Raw genomic sequence first — 20,604 nt, 5'->3', positions numbered from 1 at the left:
TTATTGAGCACATCCACTTAGAAAGCACCAACATCTAAAACATGCCAGAGAGGCAGATCTGATGGGCACAGCTGGGAGAATGGAAGAATCTGTAAAAGCATCAGTCAAGTCTTTCACTCATAACATATTTAATTTATATTACCTGTCTGATATCAGCAAGCGTAACCTGGACAGGAGACTTTTGCTCTTAACTTGCAGAAAAGCTGAACTAGCAAAACTGCAGGGATTTTACAGCAACCTGTATTCCCGTATCAGGAATGTTTTAATTTATGGTTAAGTTATCTATCATGACTGGCATGGTAATGCAAATAGTATTTCAGAATCAGTAGCAAAGTGGTACTATGAGATCAATTTCCTCAGGTCAAGTCTACACTTAATGGTTTCACTATCTGGGGTACATTTTTTTTTTTAATGAAATAGCTTTGATGCCAAAGCCCTAGTGCAGATGCAGTCATACCAGACAAAGAGTGCTTTTGCCAGCATAGTTTCTTCTACTTACCAAATCAGTATAAGACAGAGTGGCAAAAGTACTTTTTCCTGGCATAACTGTTTACACTAGGAGGGTTTTGCCGGTCTAGCTATACCAGCTGAGCTTTTAAGCATAGACAAGGCCTTAATCTCAATACACCTCCATTTCCTCATCAAGCCCCGCACATAGCAAAAGACACTGAGGAGTTTACAATCTAAATAGACAAGCCAGATAAAGGATGGAGAGGAAACAGCAGAACACAGAAGTGAAATGACTGGTCTGGGTCACACAGCAGATCAGTGGCAGAGCTGGGACTACAGACCAGGTTTCCTGATTCCCAGGACCATGTCAGATTCACTAGACCATGCTGCAGCTCCAGTAATAATGCTCATGTAACTTTTTAAGTCTTTTGAAATCCTGAGATTAAAGGCACCATCATAAGTGAGATGCATTATTTGTATCCCCTTTGAAAAGATTGATATTTTGATGTTTAATTCTAAGCTTCTTTCATGGAACTTGACTTCTAGTAGACTCACTTTTTTTTTCCCTGTTCTGCATGAAGTTGGTACCTAAAAATCTACTGCTTCCAACTATTTAAAGAGCTAAAAGTCTTGATTTTTCAAGGGTAATGCTTACTTCTGATCCAAATAAACATATTTAATATTAGTCAGCATGCATACAAGACAGATCACAGTGGATTCGACTTTCAAAAACCCAAATGTAAATATCAAACAATGAAAAATTATGAACTAGAATGGTTGGTTTGTTTCCCTTCTCTATGATATGTTTAAGCAGTTTGTCCCAGTAGAAGGGGCCCTGGATTGAGACTCAGACGAGATCCTCATCCCTTCTCCAGCTCCTTTGTGTCAGAGCAGTGTAACAGGGTCCTAAAAGCCAGCCAGGGGAGGATTCTCCTGCCACAAACACTGCAGAAGATAGCCATCAGGCTGCCCTCCAAAGACCCCCTCACAAGGCCCTAGCAGAAGCAGTGTGCCGGAGGACGCACAGCATTTAGCACTGCAGAGACTCCAGACAGCACTGGCCCACAGAAAGTTTTGACTCCAGAACTTCCTACTCCACCCATAGAGGCATAGCACAGAATCTCACCGCAGGTTCTATTCCCAGTTCTGCCACTAGCCTACTGGATGACCTGGGGTAAGTCATTTTTTCCTTTCTGTGCCTCAGTTTCTCCATCTGTAGAAGGGGGTAATGGTACTTGTCTGCTTTATATAGTGGTTTGAGATCCATGGATGAAAAGACTATTTACTAATTATTATTAAAGAGCCAGATTCTGTTGTTCATACTCAAGCAAAACTATCAGTGAGGATTTCTAAAATGGTTGCTTCCTTCTTAAATGGGAATGTTTTAGGACCAATGCCATGCAACAAGTGGCTACATGAAGGGAATGAACTGGAATAATCACTAATTAATACACACATTGTATTACATGTAGCAACGTTTCCCAGCCTCATAGAAATACACTGGGGAGAAATCATTTTGTAACAGCAAAATTGGTTGAAATAATAATCTTAATTAAAAGAGATTCTGTAGCTGGAAAGGGGGTGTGTAACAAGACACCTTCAGATTGTTTTCACACCATGCCCCAGTGAACGTGGAGGCATGCAAAGAGTCTGAAAGTGACAGAGAAAAGAAAGAAGAAAACTCAGTGCAGAGACTGGTGATTGGTAATGACCCAGGCTAGTTTGGACAAGCAATAATTATTGCCTCTTCCCATAGGTGCCAAATCAGACAGAAAAAGGGGACTAGGGCACATTTTTCACTGTACAAAGAATTCTCACAGTAATATGCTACCACATTGGTTATATGGCATTCTTTAGATAGTTCATTCTAAGTGACTTTCAGCCTCCTGTAGTGCATACACTTTGGGCATTACTAACTTGTTTAGACACAATGGCCTTGTGTATATTTTTGTTTTGTTAAAAGTGCCGTTGCTAACGCTTGGCATCATCTACAAAATTCGTCCTTCTCCACTCTGGAACGTTTTCGGAAAATGTTTAGAAAGCATGAAATAAGTATTGAAAGACTCACCAGAAAATCTGATGCATTCTGAAAACCAAAACAGGATCCAGATTGACAAATCAGAAACCTTGTTTTAATTAAGTCACATCTGTCTTACATTCACCATTTCAGTCTATTTAATATTTTGCAATTGTAGCCTAGGAAGATTTTTTTGTAATTTTTGCTAAAAGGCAATTAAACTTTTGCTGTCATACCAGAAATATTAATAGCTTTTTCTGCTGGAGTGTGCAATTTTATGGCAGGACCAGTGGACTGTGATAATATTGATGGCCTGTGTGCAGACTTTATATATATTCTTAATCTATCAGTGTTATCTCCACCGAAATGAATAGAGGACAGTGCAACTTTTAGTACTTTAAAACACACACCTCTATGGAAAAAGCCACAGTTCACTTTAATGTAGAAGGGGTCTAATAAAAAGTATGTTGCTGAAAGCAAATTAAACAAGTCACTAGAGAAGAAGAAGCAAGAACACAAAGGAACAAATTCTGCTCTCAGTTACAGTGGTGTTAGTCCAGAATCAATATACTGAAGTCACTGGAATTTTGCCATATTTACACTAGTGAAACAGAACAGAATTTGTCCTGCAGTTTACCCATTACAGTAGATATGTGCCCTATACATAATTTAGGAAACATTTATTCCATCCCCAAAAGCTTGACCCCATGCCCATAAAACTCAATGGGTGTCTTTCAATTGACTTCACTAGGCAATAGTCACCACTCTAGCAAACTCAACCCTCCCATCAATATACCCCTTTCATGACAGCCCTAAAATCTTAGGCCCCTTTTGGGTGACACTGTGCATAGGAGTCTGACAAAAAAATAAATAAAAACCAGATAGCTGCAAATTGCTGGACAGAATGTGTCCAACCTATTTCTGTCTTCCAAACTCAGAGGGGCCACTTTGTAGTACCTCCACAACAGAGACTGGAAGGGTGTGGAGGGGACATGTAGGATAAAGATCAGCAGGCATGTTCTGCATGATTACCCCTGATCAGGCAATGGAGATTTTATTTATACCCTGAAATATTATTTCTCTCCCAGGCAGGAATTATCTGTCAAAGGGAATGATACATGGCAATGCTTAGAACCAGATCATATGTGAATATTAACACTGATTTTGTAACACATCTGAGCACCCATTTGAGAGATATTTTTGCCACTTTTCCCTCCCCCTGCCCTATCTCTCCTACCCAAAGAACCCACTGTTCAGACTTTAGCTCCTAACTTAAATATAGTTTGATCCTCATCTAGAAACATACAAATCTTATTCATTTTTCAAAGCTAACCAGGCATAACCAATAGTGATTGCACTATTAAAAATGGCCCAGCTTTACCCTTTCATGCCTACAACCCCAAAGCATGTAAGTTATTATTAACTATCATACTTAATATTTGAAACATTTCACACACACACACACCCTTAGCTCATACAAAGTTCTCCTCTCCCACATCCAGCAACGGTTGTTTTATTATGGATTATCAGAAACGTGTATAATCGGTTCCTAGTGCTACAGTATGTGTGCACAACATGCAATTCCGTTTAAGTTTACAGACACAAAATTGGCCCAGTTGCATACCAATAAAAATTGGAGTACAATAATGCAAATGGCATTTAAAGGATTTTAAATACCTAGAGCTCTTTGTTTTAAGATAAGGCATTATAATAGATATTATCTGAGGGATCCTATTATAAATACCTTATTAATTATACCTCTATCTTTCCATAATCCTCAAATCCCTACAAGTTAGTCATTTTAAAAGCACTAAATGCTTTCTGCCCACCTTACACAATCCAGATTTGTTGGCAAAGATGAAGTATGTGAATTACCAGCTACAAAAGAATACCATCTGTTAAGGGAATTAAAACCCTTTAAAAAAAAAAAAAGAGTAACCCTTTCTAAAAAAATCCCAATTTTCATTGTTTTAGAATACATATATTTTAAGCACCAGTAATAGAACCTTTTATAAATGAACGGCAAATGCTAGTTTAAAAAAAAAAAGTAAAAGAACATAGTTCTCTGCTTTGTATTGAACACAATGTGTTTGAGAAATGGACTGAAACCCCAACAGAGCCTTTTATTCCTTGTATGAATTCTACAATTAAAAACGATAGTCTCCCACAGCCCAGCTAAGTAACATAAAAAGGCACAATCTTTTGATATGAAGATTACGAAGAACAGCATCTTGCAGCCCGAGACAATGATTGCCAGCCTGTGCACAGGATTCAAAGGAGAAGTGGTTCCTTTGCAGAACCAGCATGGCTGAGAAAGACTGAGCCCCTTTCTCACATCCTGGAGGAACCAGCCAAGGTGCTGCAAACACAAGCACTCTTAACTTCAATCACATGAATATCCCATTGAAATCAATGGGACTACTCATCAGAGGAAAATTAAGAACAGACCTAAGCATCAGCAGAATCAGGATGTATGTCTGTTCTTCCATGGCCACAGTCCATTCCCCTTTACACTACTCTTTGGACTCTGAAAATGTCTCACAAAATATACCAGTGGATTCACAAAGCAGTGAGAAATTCTGCTCAAATATATTGTTTGCACTTTCCATTTCTCCCATTATGTGCTGCTCAGTTCCTTCACACAAGTGTGAAAGCACAGCACCACTGATTGATGGCAGAAGGATGCGAATTCATCCTTCACTGTCTATAATGTGGCACAAACAACATTCATACTACCCTGAAAGACACCATCTCTTCTTGCTTAAGCTAATGTCATTTACAAAACTGCACTCTCATTTCTTGCCTTGGAAGAATTTATAACAACTTTAATTTTTCTGAGCAGCTCATCTTCAAATATCTACATATGTTGAGATGGACTAGTTGAAATTTAGCTTAAAAGGATCATTGCTGAATAAATTTCTTTCAGTTAGTAAAATGGCAAGTCTAGTCAGATGTGACAATTATTTTAAAAATACAATAAAACCAAAAACAACATGATCTTACCAAAGAATAAACCAGCATAAAATAAACTCCCCATTTTCCCTGAACGCATCACACCTGAACAATATTTGCTTCGTCAGTAGCCCTCCTAAAAAAGCGTGCGCCTTGAAGGTTGGCAGATTGGGCTGCGTTGGCCCAAATTATAAATTTTGTACGGAAAAAATGAACTAACAAACCCAACCTTTTACAAAAGATTAACTAGAGCTGACAATTTCTGGATGTTTTTAACAATTTTGATAAATTTTTGTCATCAAAATTTCAGTGAAAAAAGGTCAACGTTTTCAACAATTCTTTTCCTTGCAAAAAACCAAAAACCTCCAAACCATTTTTTCAGCCAGTTCTAATCTCAGCAGAAATATCATCAAGAAACTATTGTAAAATGTTCAATGGAAACGATGTATACATTCATTCATGAATATTCCTTTCTGGTGCTACAAGCTAAACATTATAGCCTCACGTTTGGGACATAAGAACCAGTCTACAAAAGTAACTAATAAAAGGTAAAAGTGAACTGATAGTCTGTTTATATTGTCTAAGATGAGTGCAGTGCAAACAGCAAGCAAAAAGAGCTAAAGGGTAAAAGTAAGTGAGGTATTAAAAATTCTTTGCATGTTAATCTAAAGTAAGGACATTTGTTTATTTAACGCAGTAGAACCTTTCTGATTCACACAGACAAGCAGTTCATTTGTATATTAGAAAGTAAGGAGGCCATTCTCAAAGCCTTCCAGCCAACTCAAGCTCCGCTTTGGGGCAGTGTGCGATTAGTATCCCATTTAAGACCAGTGTAGGGGATGTGCAGAGAAAATGAGCTGGAGCTATCCTGTCTGCCTGTGTAATCCCTATATCCCCAGAAAGGGACTGTATACCAGGCCTTCGCTGTGTGGGCAGAATACCACAAAGAAGACCAACAGAGGGGGAGGACAGGGGATGAACATTTACATGGATCCAATGGCCCAAAACTCACTGCAACTGATATGGTGACAGTACCCCAGGGCTGCTCAGCAGCTGTAAGGGAACTGCATGTGGAGAGTGAGTTATATTTATAAATCAGTAGAATCAGAGCAGTTTATTAGCCATAGAGTCACTATAAAAATTTGCATTAAGTTAAAACCTGTAACAAGTTTACAAAACAGAGCCCTGATCTAGAAAGCTTAGATTTGGCTTCAGTGGAAATGGGGGGCGGGGAGGAAGAAGAGGAGAGAGAATTGAATTTGTTCATACAGCAAGTCGTACTGAATACTCATGTTAATGACTCTACAGTGGAGTTCTGATGTATTCATTAAGTCTTGGCTTTCAGATGCCAAAGTAAACAACTAACAATAAAAAGGGTCAGAGCATATCCTCCCATGGTTATATCCACAAAAAAGGGAACAGAGAACCCAGAACACTTGCTCTCTTCAGGGGTAGGAGTGGAGGAATGGTGCAGAAGTAACTGGGGTCTGAAGCCTTCCATTCGTCTGTTTTATCATCTATGACTTATACTGTGAGCTCTTTATGGCAGGGAACCATTTTTTCACTCAATGTGTATACAGTGCCTAGAAAATGAGGCCCTGATCTTTGACTAAATACAAAGAAGAAGAAAAGGGGAAATCAGCCAAACCGCTGTAATCTGAATAGCCACCATAAAGGATGAAATCCACTCCACCCATAAAGAGACAGGACAGTTGAGCTACACAAGGAACAGGAAAAAAAACAAGTACTTGTGGCACCTTAGAGACTAACAAATTTATTTGGGCATAAGCTTTTGTGGGCTAAAACCCCGGGAATGTGTTTTCTAATGGACTTTATCCTTGTAAATCAATGAAGTATCAAATCTAACACCCTAGAAATGTCTGTTGGCCTTGAACCCTGGGATGATGATTTCCACAAACATTCATTTTAATTAAAAAAAAAATTTTTTTAGGGTCAGATTCAGCACCCAGTGAAGTCAATAAAAAGACTATTTACTTATATGGGCTTTGGACAAGGCCCTTAAATTGCATACACACTATCATACTGTATACATAAAAAAATATTCATGCTTAAGCTAATCAAATAAGAACCCAAACAACTGCCTTAAACCATGTAAACTATCTATAAATAAAATTGTATCAAATTTAAGATGCTGTGTCTCCATCCCCAACCCCATCTTTCTATTTAAATGTCTCAGGATTACCTTCGAGTTGATACATAATACATATGTTTTAACTCAAAAGACTTCAGAGAAGGGCAATTGTGATACTATTATAATGACATTCACACAAGGATGAATGAAGTATCCTCATACGCAAGGATCTGATACAGTATCTCAGGCTACATATAAAAATCAAATTAAATACTGTACTGCAGTGCAGGCTTTGGGAAAGCCAACAGGGATCCAGCTTCTTCCACTTCTCTGAACTGCTTTTAAAGTTACATGTCTCATACAAGATAAACCACTCTGTCCCTGTGAAAAAGTAATGGAAACAATTTAAGCATTCAGAAAATATGCCCACCCAGCACAGACATGAAGCTGTTGACACACTGGTTACACTTAACCAAGCCTATAAATGTTTTTATACACTGCACTGTGCATTTCTGTTTTATACATCTATTTATATGTCTATTTCTTACAGAAAAAATAAAAGTTTAATGTGAATGGAATTTTTTTGTGTCTTGGAAAAAATGAGGTTTGAGCCAAATCTTGACAGGTTTAAGTCTGTAGTACAGAGCATTAATACTATAAAAGTCAGCGCAAACTTCCACAATATTTATAAGGTGTTTTGCAAATGTCTGTACTAATGAGAGCTTACATTTTTAGACCATTAAAAATTTTTAAAACTTATACCATCTACCTTTTGGAAATAGTTATTATGAAGTAATAGATGTTCTGACCATTTAATGGAAACTAGCCATGGGTGGTACCCTATAAGTTTGGTTTCAACATTTCCAGAAATAACAGGCACTTTTTCTTTTTTTGGAGGTTAAATAGGAAGTGTTTTTTCCAAAAAGCCATATTCATATCCACACATATGAAAAAGTTACCCTCTAAAAAGTGGGCTAATATTAATTAAAGAGGGAGATTCTCAAAAGGCACAAAGGACAATTAGGTGCCCAAGTCAGTACATTCCCAGACTACAAGTGTTCTTGACACACAGGGTCAGCCTGACAAGCTTACTCGCATTGAGTAGTACTAAATTCTTCAAGTTGTCCCACTGAAGTCAATGGAATGACTGGAGGAGCAGGGGGCTACTCAGTGTCTGAAATCCTAGCCCCACTGAAGTCAGTCAATGGAGATTTTGTCACTGACTCCAATGGGGACAGGATTTCACTCCATGTGATTGCACTAGAATCTAACTCTTAATTAAAATATACCAGATAAACATGCTCCCCCAGTTGTTCTGACTACAAAATACTCCAAGTAGAACAAAATCTGAGTCTCTCTGCAGAGTGTCACATTCCCATCCCTTCCACTGCTAGAGACCATCATGGACCTCATTCCACTTGAAAAGCAGGGGAGAAAAGAAAGAGGGAATATTGCACTACTGATCAGAACCCACCATTGAAACCAGTGGTGAGTTTGGGATTTTTTTTAAAAAAGCTCTTAAGTCAATCAGTGGTACAGGGTGGGCCATATTTTGACATTTAAAGAAGGAAAGACCTAGCATTTGTTCAAGCAACAGACCAATACCAACAGTAAAGTGTGACATTAATGACTGGGCAATTGGTGGCTCAGATACTATGGTGATGGGCAGCAGTAGAAAACCCTAAAATCAAAAGATCATACACAGACAGAGCTGCAATGAAATGCAGCAACCTCATGGTTGGAGAGCAAAAGTCAACCGGCGTATAGTTCATTTAACAACAGTAGAGAAAGGAGACATTTTTAAGAAGGAGGACACTCGAATAAACCCTAAACAGTTACAAAAGTGCCCTGTGATCTTCAATATCCATACAGAACAGTCAGGAGAGCAGATTGCTCTGCTACAAAGAATATTCCATGTAGGCAGTGGGAAATTTCACAGATTTCCCCTCAGTTTCCATCAGATCATTCCATCAGGGATTGTAGTGTCCTCCCAGAGGAACAGGTAGTGGGTTCAACCTCCCCAGAACCCACACATGTCTGGAATCCTCCAGAAACCAGGGCTATCTGCATTTTTGTCTCCGCAATGCTCTACAATCCCCTGCAGCTATTCCCCAGCCATCAGTACTGCTCAGCTTCCCTGGCCAGCAGCTGCCCTGAGAAGCTTCATTAAAGGGCACGTTCCACAGCAAGGAGGGATTTTGTGCCAAAGTTAATAAAACCTTGAGTCACCATGTAACTTGGAGCAGTTTACTATTGACTTCCAAGGGAGGAGAGACGTATAGAGCAGAGAGTGATGAGTACAATGCACCCAGTTTCCCATGCACATGGGGACATGAACTACATTCTTCCATGGAGAAAAGAGACCAACCTACTTATCTAGGGTTTGTTTGTTGTTGTTTTAAAGCTCTTGTTACTGTGGTAGCTTTCACATACTCATCCTAGGCAAACGATCTGTCTCATGACCTTGATTTTTAAATGTCTCATTCAAAAACTCCACAACTAAACATCATGGAATTCAATGTATCTATCTTGACAGCTTAAGGGCTGATTTGTCCATCTGGGGTTAGCCTTTGCTGAGTAACTGGAGAATCTTATTGCTGTCACCCCTATACTTCCCCAGCTTCTTCTCCCTCTTTTGCATCACATCTAGAATTACTTTGAAAGCCCCTTAGGATAAGGAATGTGTCTTTTAATATGTATTATGAGTTTGAGGGATAATAGGTTCCTTCTCCCCCACCCCCAGAAAATTTTGATTTTGGGAAGATTTTGATGAAAACTAACAATTTCCATGGAAAGACATTTTTGTGAAAAAATGGTATTTAGCTGAGAACCCAATTTTCCATTAAAAAATGTTTCGGTGGAAAATTTTTGACCAGCCCTAATTGTGAGGTCCCTAACATACCAACTACTGTAATAATAAAATAAATAAAGTGACATGAGAGATGAACCATGGTGCAAAGAGACATGTCACTTGACTGTTGGCTTGTTGTTGCATGAACTCAGGCAGACGGACTTTCGCATAAAAAGAAAAACCTTGAAACAGAGAAAATGCCAAGACTTTGAAAACTCCTAATACCTTCAGTCCCAACTCCCCACACATACACTCCAGAGCCATGCTCTTTGAGGACTCCTTGAGCCAAAATTCATCCCTGGTGCAACTCCACTGAAACTCACCTCATATCAATATCTCTAGCATATGATATTTGGAAAATTACCCAATGCCCTTTTGCTTAACAAACCAAACTTGCTGGAGTTGAAAAACTTTTATCACAAGTTTATATAAGAACTGTAGGCTAGTATGCACTTGTATCACAACACAGACATCTGCTTATGTTTGGGTAAGATAAGGTAACAAATAGATGGTAACTCTTGGAACAATAGATTTTTGCACATTACACTTTAATTTCTCTATACCTGGCTTGGAACCTAATATATATGGTCCTAGTTTAAAGTCTATGAAAGTTCTAGAGTAGTTTACATCACAGAAATATACCACACAAAGCAGAACCAGTTGCACTCATAAAGGTGCTTTAGAGCAGTGGCTTTCAACCTGCAGTCTGCGGACCCCTGGGAATCCACAGACTATGCTGAAGATTTCCAAAGGGGTCTGCACCTCTATATGAAAATTTGTAGGGGTCCACAAATGAAAAAAAAGGTTGCAAACCACTGCCTTGAAGACAGAAGGCTAGATTCCAATTGCACTTCTGCTCATGTAAATCAGTGCAACTCCACTGATATTAATTCAGTTACAGCAGTGTAAACCTGTATGAAACAGCAATCAGGTTCACATTATCCAATCAACAGTGATTCTACAATATGACTTTCTTCTATTAAGTCTCTAAATTAAATCTTTGTACTGCTTTGAAATCTCAACTTAAATGTAGTTTTAAAAGAAGTTAGAATATAAACGGTAATCCTCAACTGTCCCTATAAAATGCATTTAGTACTTTTTGGAGGTATTCAAAAAATGCATTCCAGAAAGCATTTTCATCTCTGGCCTATTGAATTCAAATTCAGGATTTTGATACTATATTTTATCTGAAGCTAGGAAAAATAAATCTGTAACCAATTACCTTTGAATAAACCTACTAAATATACTGCCCACTGGATATAACCACTGTAAAAATTACATTTGTTCTGAATGACAGGCTACAGTGTATTCATGATTGGCAGTTGGGGCCCCAATTCTGCTATGTGCTGAGCACTCCCTGTGAAGTCAGTGGGAGTGGAGGGCACTGGGTGGATAGGAAAAAAAATATAATACAATACATTTGTATTAGTTAAGGGAGATTGGCAGGTATGAACCGAGATGGGCAAAGAAAGGGAATATATTCAACAGGCAAATATCAAGTTTTGTGAAGCCAGCAGTTGAAGATGATTGAGTAGGGAGGTATTCAGGAGAACCAGGTATCACCACAAAAGCCGAGATCAACTGCATCATAAAATACTTATCAGTTCATAATGTAAAATGCTTAGTGACCCCAAGAGCCTTAATGAAGGTCATTTTGATCAATTACAGTTTAGTGGCAATGTCCAAGGTGCTGGGAGGGACACGCTGAACACGTGTTTTCATTGAACTATCATTCAGTGATTCTTCTAAGTATTTTAATTTCAGCTTCCCCATCGTTCCTCATGCTGGGGGGGGAGGGGAGGGAAATCAGAGCACTGTGTGTGCAAGTGATGTTCTTCTGCCTGCCCCAGTTCTGCAGTCACTCTGCACGTAGGACAGTCACTGGAGTCAATGAAAGGTCTGTTCCTGGAGCAGCTGCAGCTCCACACTCCATACTAATGTCCTAGGACTCGATCCTGCTTCCACTGAAATCAGTGGCAAAGCTCCCAATCAACTTCAACAGGAGCAGGATCAGCCCCCTCACCCCCAACATACATCACATTCCTACACTTCACTGAAGGGTGCATTTTTACTGAGGGTTTCCACCAGACGCTTAACTACATAGAGCTGCAACACTTTGGACGTGCACTAGTTTCAAGGACCCTATCGCCAAATTAAATAAAATCAAGCCATTGTCGTGCAAACCTTCCAGCCTCATCCAGAGCACTGATGACTTTCTCTTTCAGGTCCTGACCCAAACCTCAGCCCATTGAAATCGCTGGAAACCTTTCCGCCGACTGTCATCAACTTTGGATCTGGCCCCACATACAGATTATTTCACTCCTCCAGCCTATAATCTCCAAAATACTCTTCTCACTGCGGAGTGAGAAGAGTAATTTGGAGTCAATCTCAAATACTTTTTTCTGTACTGGAACAACTACCTGAAGTTAATTTTAAGTCTTTAGAATGTGAAGGCAAACACTTTCATTCCGCTATTTTAATCACACGAATACAAACCCCATTTATAAGGCTACCTTGCCAGCTCTCCTTGCATTCGATAGCATTGGTTTGGCTACTTAATGGTCGCAGAAACACCAACACATTACACATAAAGGGTTCAGGAGGACACAATCTATAGTCGAAAGAGGGAATCATTTCTGTTCATGTTCTAACAGCGAAACTTTCACTGTCAGTCCAAAATTCAAGCACCACATCTTTCAGTTCCTTGAAAATACATTTGCCAACAAACTTCAATTTATTTCCTTGAAGGATCCCCCCATATTAAGTCCCCTTCCCCCACCCTTCAGAGATTTAGGCAGGTATGTAACCTCAAATAGTGCTTAATTCCATTGATTTCAGTGGGACAATTTGAGTATTTAAAATTAAACACCTGCCTACATTTTAATGGAATTGGATCATAAATTATTTCTGCAGCTATTGACCAGATTCTGCAGTCCTTGCTCAGGGAAAACCAATGGATCTACTGATGTATAGGCCAGAGATTATGTATGTCGCCCCAGTAAACCCTGCATCGAGAAAAGAAACTGGCAGATGAAAGAAAAGGAGGACTTGTGGCACCTTAGAGACTAACATTTATTTGAGCATAAGCTTTCCTGAGCTACAGCTCACTTCATTAGATGCATTCAGTGGAAAATACAGTGGGGAGATTTATATACACAGAGAACATGAAACAATGGGTGTTACCATACACACCTTAAGGAGAGTGATCACATAAGGTGAGTTATTACCAGCAGGACACCTATGATGGTATCCCCTGAATAGATATGTGGATACAGTTGGCAACGGGCTTTGTTGCAAGGATAGGTTCCTGTGTCAGTGGTTCTGTTGTGTGATGGCTGGTGCAATTCAGGGAACACCATCATAGGGCCTAATCACATCAGCCACACTATCAGAGGCTCGTTTTCACCTGCACATCTACTAATGTGATATATGTCATCATGTGCCAGCAATGCCCCTCTGCCATGTACATTGGCCAAACTGGACAGTCTCTACGTAAAAGAATAAATGGACACAAATCAGACCTTCAACATTCAATTATAACATTCAAAAACCAGTGGGAGAACACTTCAGTCTCTTTGGTCACTCAATTACAGTCTTAAAGGTGGCAATTCTTCAACAAAAAAGCTTCAAAAACAGACTCCAAGGAGAGACTGCTGAATTGGAATTAATTTGCAACCTGGATACAATTAACTTAGGCTTGAATAAAGACTGGGAGTGGATGGGTCATTACACAAAGTACAACTATTTCCCCAGATTTATCCCACCCCTTCCTCAGACCTTCTTGTCAACTGCTGTAAATGGCCCACCTTGATTATCACTACAAAAGGGTTTTTTTCTCTCCTGCTGGTAATAGCTCACCTTACCTGATCACTCTGGTTACAGCGTGTATGGTAACACCCATTGTTTCATGTTCTCTGTGTGTATAAATCTCCCCACTGTATTTTCCACTGAATGCATCCGACCAAGTGAGCTGTAGCTCACCCAAGCTTATGCTCAAATAAATGTTAGTCTCTAAGGTGCCACAAGTCCTCCTTTTCTTTTTGCGGATACAGATTAACACGGCTGCTGCTCTGAAACCTGGCAGATGAAGAGGACTCCACTCAAAACAACCCGTAGAGCGTCGATGAATAAAATACTGAGCCCGATCCTGCGCTCACTGAACTACATTAGTAACGCTTCCAGTTGACTTCAGCAGCAGCAGGATCGGGCCGATAGACAGCATGGGACACTCAAGGGCTTTTCAGATGCACATTATGCTATAATTTTTGTAATCCAGTGTAGGATCTTCCCATCTGTGCGCTCCACTTTAGACAGGAGAGCGAGGATTAGACAGGGACGCGTGTTTTACTTCACCAGCGTAGCACTGAACTGTTTGGCTAAACCCTGGGGAGGGGGAATGGGAGGTGGCAGACCGAGGGTAGCGATTATTTCTCAGGCTCCCCCAGTTCTGATGCGTGGTCCCCGTCGCTGGGGGGGAGGTAGGCAGGCTGGGGGAGCCTTTCCGGAGCTCCGAGTGGAGGGAGACACGGACGGGCTGGCTTCAGCGCTAGCAGGACATCTTGAGGGGGGCTGAGGCCGCAGCGAAAGGCTCTGGAGAGGAAATCTCCGGCTCGCCCGGAGGGCAGCGGCTGGAAGTTCAGCGCGGGGGCGCCGCAGCCCCCGGGCGTCCCCGCGACCCAACCCCTGTACTCTTGACTGCACGCCCTGCCATAGGGTCACCGCCAGCCGCTCCACAGAGCGGGGCAGCATCGCTCCCACCCACCCCTCTGCTTCCCCAACCCCCGCCCCAGCGCTGCGGCTGCCGCACCCTGGGGATAGAAAGCGGGGGGCGAGGAGCGGCAGCAATTGCTGCGCCCCAGAGGCGCGCGGCCAGCCCGGGCCCCAGCTGCGAGAGCCGGCGGCGCCCCGGCTCCATCCCGGAGCGCCCCGAGCCCCAGCGCAGGTTCACCCCCGGGAAGCAGAAGCCAGGACCGGGGCTAGCAGCCTCAGAGCACACTCGGGAGCAGCAAAACCTCGTCCCCGTCCCCGCCGCCCCAATCCTCGTGGCTAGGCAGAAGCGGGGCGCCCGGCCCCCCCCCCAACAACAGTCCCGGCAGCACCTCAGCCCCCGAGGCAAGGCAGAAGCAGGGACCGCGATCCCAGTCAGCAGCCCGGCCCGGGGCTCCCCGGCCCCTCTGCGGCAGCGCAACCCGGAGCTGCTTAACTCCCCGTACCCACATGGCAAGGAGGGATCGGAAGCGGGGAGAGCGATTCGAGAGCCCGCGGGCCTGCAGCTCACCTTCCCGGGCTGAGAGGCAGCGCTGGAACCGGATTTCACAGCATCGGCGCCCGGCGCTGTACACAACCCGAGTTGATCCCCCAGACAGACCGACCAGCCCCACCCCTGCAGGCCTCTGTCACTCTCTCTCCACTCCCAAATAATCTCTTCACCATCACAACCAGCGTCCACCCAGTAGCTCAATCCTCAATAATGTCCCTCCTCTAATTCCCCAATAATCCGCCAATATCTCAATCCCCTAATATCACCCCTTCTGTAATCCCATACTAATCCCCACCTCTCCTCCCCAATATCCCAATCCCCTACTAATCCCCAGTCCCCACCTCTCCCTGCAATATCCCAATCCCCTGCTAATCCCCCAGACCCCCCCAATATCCCAACCCGCTACTAATCCCCCGTCCCCACCTCTCCCTGCAATATCCCAACCCCCTGCTAATCCCCCAGACCCCCCCAATATCCCAACCCTCTACTAATCCCCCGTCCCCACCTCTCCCCCAATATCCCAATCCCCCGCTAATCCCCCACAGCCCCCAAATCCCAATCCCCACCTCTCCCCCAATATCCTAATCCCCATTAATCTCTCCCCAATATCTCAAACACCCCTTTTCTCTAATCCCCTACCAATTCCCTCCCCACATCTCACCCCCCCCTCCCCTCTCCCGGCAGCGCCACTCTTCTCCCCCCCATCCCCCTTCCCTCTCAGACACAAAAAGAATAAAACTACCGCCCATCCGGGCTGCAGGAAAGAGAGTCATTATTGCAGCCTGAATCCCGCGGCGGGGAGCGCACCGTCCGCCAGCCCGCGTCCCCCCGCCTGGCACAGCCGGCAGACCGGGAGAGCAAGTGACGGTGCCCTACCTGGATGCAACATACTTTGGAAATAGAAGATGACCAGGATAAAGGATCCGAAGCAAGTGACCAAGACCATCCTGCAAATCCTGTTCATCCTCATGACTTCCATCAGAGCCTGCTTCATGGCTTGGTCCCGGGGCTGCGGGGCAGGAGCACAGCGGATGGGGAGCCGGTTGGCGCCCTGCTCGGAGTTGGGGGTGTGGAAGGAGCTCGGAGCGCACAGAGATGCCTGGAAGCCGGCCGGCTGCCTGCCCGCCTGGCGCCTCCTCCCGCGGCTGCTCTGGGTGATGCCTGGGTAGCAGCGCACAAGGGCTACTTCATGGGGCTGGGTGATAGTCCTAGGCTGGGCTTTACCACTCTCCGCTCCCGGGCCGGGGAGGGCGGAGGAGTTGTCTGCGCAGAGGGAAGGCGAGAGCCAGAGCGTGCTACCCTGCTAAGAACATGGTCGCTTCCAGCTGCTCCTTGGCAAGACTGCGGGCTCCCTCGCGGTCCCAAAGCCACTCCTATCTGCGCCTGCTGCAGAGGGTTCAGGTCAGTTTCCAGGACACGTTCGACATGAACCCGTTCCCCTACATTTAAAGAGGGGCTTTCTTACCCCGAGGGCGGGGCAAATCAGCTTGACAAACACTTGGCAGCTTCTAGGGAGAGATTAAAGGATCTCCAGAGAGAGGGAATTTGGAGAGGAGGGGGAGAAAAGGACGATTCTCTAGGGGGAGTCCATTATCACCCTAGAGTGGAAAGAGGAGCCCCCCCACATAGGGAGAGGAAGTGGTTCCCTGCCCAGAGACCCGCTACTCGTGGTGGAGCGGGAGGTAATGGGAAGATTCCTAGGAATTTAGGAACTATTTGCCTTGACTTGAGAGCTGAGATTGGATAGTGCACTTGGAGCCACCTGCAAATAAATTCCCACCGCGACAGACAAGCTAAAGTGGAAATAAAATGTCAGGCTGTGGAATCCAGATACGATGGTGATGGGCACCATACTGAGAAGGGGAGAGCCTTCCAAATTCACTATCCCTCCCTGAAGGAGGCCTTGCCATCTCTTCACTGGACTTTCAGCAGTGCAGCCCCAAAAGACTTCAAGGGCATGAAGGGAGGTAGGGCTAAGCATTACCCTGTGTTCCAGGCACTTCCTTTTCAGTTTTTATTTTGTTTAACATTTCCTGGGAATGTATCAGATTATTACAAAAATTTAAAAAAACAAGCAAAAACATGGAAAAAATAACTACAGTTTTCTAGGTAAATACCAGGATTAATAGTGGCAGACAGGAGGACAGAAAAGACATGTAGAAAAAAAGAGTACTGAAAGTAAAGCAGTTTAATGCTGTGGTTTATTTCATGAACTGTACATTAACAGTCAGTACATAGGTATGGGTATGTCTTCCCCTACATTGCCTTACTTTTAAAACCTATTTACACAGACTAACTTATTAACATAACACATCTACTTAATGTAATGGATCTGATTTCTTAAGGTAAGTGATATTTTCATGTACATGAGTGGTCTGAAATTTGGGTGTGGAAAAAAAATCAGTAAAAACCAAATTGTAGCTTTTTTTTTTTTTGGGTAAAGCCTGAACATTTTTCACTAAAAGTCACTAAACTGAAAATGAAGGACCTCACCTCTGTTACATGCATGCACACTCATTGGCATTTGAATAGGAAGGTACAAATCCTGCCCTCTGTTATACACTGGCCCACTGAAATCCATAGGAGTGAAGAAGTGCAACAGAGCAAAATTTATAACCTCTTCTGTGGAAGTGCAGCCATCGCTGGGATAGAATGTCAGATTATGTTTCAAGCTGGATGCCCACAAACACAAAAATCACTACTCACTTTTGGGGCTCTCTCACCAAAAAGATAAATTATTTGCTATCTGAATACTTGTGTTGGTTAATTAGATATGGTTGAGGTGATCCTATTAGAAGTCCATTTTCTCCCAATGATTTATATTTTTTATTATTTCTTTATTAAGTGTTCAGTTACACAAATGAAAATAAAAGTATTTTATCACCAATCATTGAGGGCTTTTTGTGCATGTGGGGAGGGGCGGGGGCCACTAGCTTTTTCTATTTTGTGACGCAAATATAAAGGGAGGGAAACAGATTTCCCCCCCCCTTTTCAAGCTTTTAGATCCAAGATAAAATGTAATCAAAATATCCTACAAAAACAAAAGTACATTCTAATCTGTAATAGATCAAAATTACAGAACATGAAGTCAGCTAGCAAAAATTAAACCAAAGCTTTCAGGGTCCCGATTCAGCAGCTGCTTAACTCTAAGCAGCTGCTTAGTTCCATTGACTCCAATGGGGGGCCACTATGGTGCTAAAAGTTAAGCAGGTACTGAAGTGCCTTGCTGAATCAGGGCCAAAGTTCTCCAAGTTTAAGTTTTATTAACATGCTCTATGACAACATTTCCCAGCACCATCACCTCCCTGAAATTAGATCTGTAGGAAACAGAGATCAAAGCATTAGAAACAGATGGCTAAATTCTCAGTTATACCAGTGCAGCTCTACTGAAGTAATTGGAGGTTAACACAGATTCATGTGAGAGAGAATTCGGCCCAGCATGTTTTCCAGTTACCTAAATGTGAAGATCCATTGTCTATGCTTAGTTGCTCGGCTGATGTGGTTATATTGAACATGCATTTGCACACTAGATAGCCACGCTCCAAGGCGCACCCACAGGATTATTTTTGTGTGTTTGTTCATACACGTTGTAGATTGTGTAGGGCTACTTCTTGAAAACATGCCAGGGCCATGCCCTCAGAACAGAAGGAAGAAATTCATATTAAGATACTACAAATGGCCACAGCAAATAGCCAGTGTGGCTTTAAAATATGCACCTATCAGTACATGAGCTGCATTATGATAGCAAGTACAGTACACTCAAAGTGGGAAAATTGGACCGTGGCCAGGAACGTGGTGGGAGGAGGTAGCCCAACAGAGACACACTCTATGCTTTCTCCCAAAATTGAAAGCAAACCATATGGAAAGAGAGAAAATTAATGTGGCTAGAGGCAGTGATAAATTGCTTTATGGGTCTTTAAAACCCCCATTCGGCGGGTAGGGTCCAACACATGCATCTGTTGGCAGGCAGCATGACAAGAACGCCAGCTATGCTGCCAGTGCTCGGGGAGGGAGAAGGACAGTGCACAGGCAAAGGAGACTCACTCATACTAGGACTGTCACCACAAGGTTTCAAATGCCTTTACCTATGTGTAATTTCAAGCCTTGTCCATGATCCCTTCTGGCAAGAAGCCTGATGTGCAATTATAGTGCAACAAGGCAGTGTAGTCTCCAAGCTTTTGATGCCAAGGATCTCTTTGTGCTGGCGCTCTTACAGAAAAGCATATGGAAGGGGAGGGGAGCCCATGGTCCTGAGTATGCAAATGAAACTGCACTTCCAGTTGGATTCAGTTACCTGTGGTGCCTGAGTTGCATATGCCCATCTTTTTGGAAATTCACCATATCATTAGGAAGGTTAACAAATGCAGAACAGCTAGAAGAACTTGGACTGCACTGTGGGTGCTGAACACCCAGCATTCACACAGAAATGTACAGGCGCTAGAAGTGCTGAATACCTTTGAAAAATTAGACTAATGGCTTCAAGATGCTCAAGAAGATAGTAACCCAAGACCTGATCCAAAGCCTACTGAAATCAGTGGGATTCCATAACAAATCACCTCTTTGAACTACAATAAAAAACCAAGATTCAGGGATAAGGCCTAAAAATAAAACTACAGGTGAAAACCAAGACAGACAAAACTCCAAACAGATGGAAGTAAACTCACAGAATAGTCTACCACAGGCAACAGCAAAGCAGCTAATACAGGCATATTCAACAAAAGCAAGGAAGGGTTATTAACACCATACAAATGTTTGATTAACAATAGATTAGAATTCTTTAGTTATAAATTAAGTTACTTGGCTTAGTATTTGTCAATCTCACCTACCTTTCATGGCAGCTATTTAGGCCAATGGATTGGAAGGTCATCTTGCTTTTCTTCTTCAAGTATCCCTGTATTCTGTGCTGAAAATTGTTGTTTTATTTTGGGGGGGTAAATCAGAACGGACATCCTTCTGCTGCCTCAGTAATCATACATTAGGGA

At 42.6% G+C, this 20,604-nt stretch overlaps 1 protein-coding gene across 7 annotated transcripts in view; it reads right to left on the bottom strand.

Annotated features, from left to right (window-relative positions):
- The window catches only part of CHST11 (carbohydrate sulfotransferase 11), a 260,188-nt gene that overhangs the window by 216,651 nt on the left and 22,933 nt on the right, over window positions 1-20,604 (bottom strand). For 2 of the 7 annotated variants that reach the window (XM_043519511.1, XM_038388145.2), the window contains exon 1: window positions 16,499-16,816. The exons of 3 other annotated variants lie outside the window; for them this stretch is intronic. In XM_043519511.1, coding sequence (XP_043375446.1) covers window positions 16,499-16,616 — 118 coding nt within the window. In that variant the 5' untranslated portion in view covers window positions 16,617-16,816. Of the gene's footprint in view, window positions 1-16,498; window positions 16,950-20,604 lie in introns of those variants that run through there. 2 more of the 7 variants (XM_038388146.2, XM_043519515.1) reach the window with 2 other exon arrangements.

This window comes from Dermochelys coriacea, chromosome 1, assembly GCF_009764565.3.
Source record: "Dermochelys coriacea isolate rDerCor1 chromosome 1, rDerCor1.pri.v4, whole genome shotgun sequence".
NCBI classification, from domain to species: domain Eukaryota; kingdom Metazoa; phylum Chordata; order Testudines; family Dermochelyidae; genus Dermochelys; species Dermochelys coriacea.
Note: the sequence above shows the minus strand (reverse complement) of the source record. Positions and strands in the feature narration are given on the sequence as shown.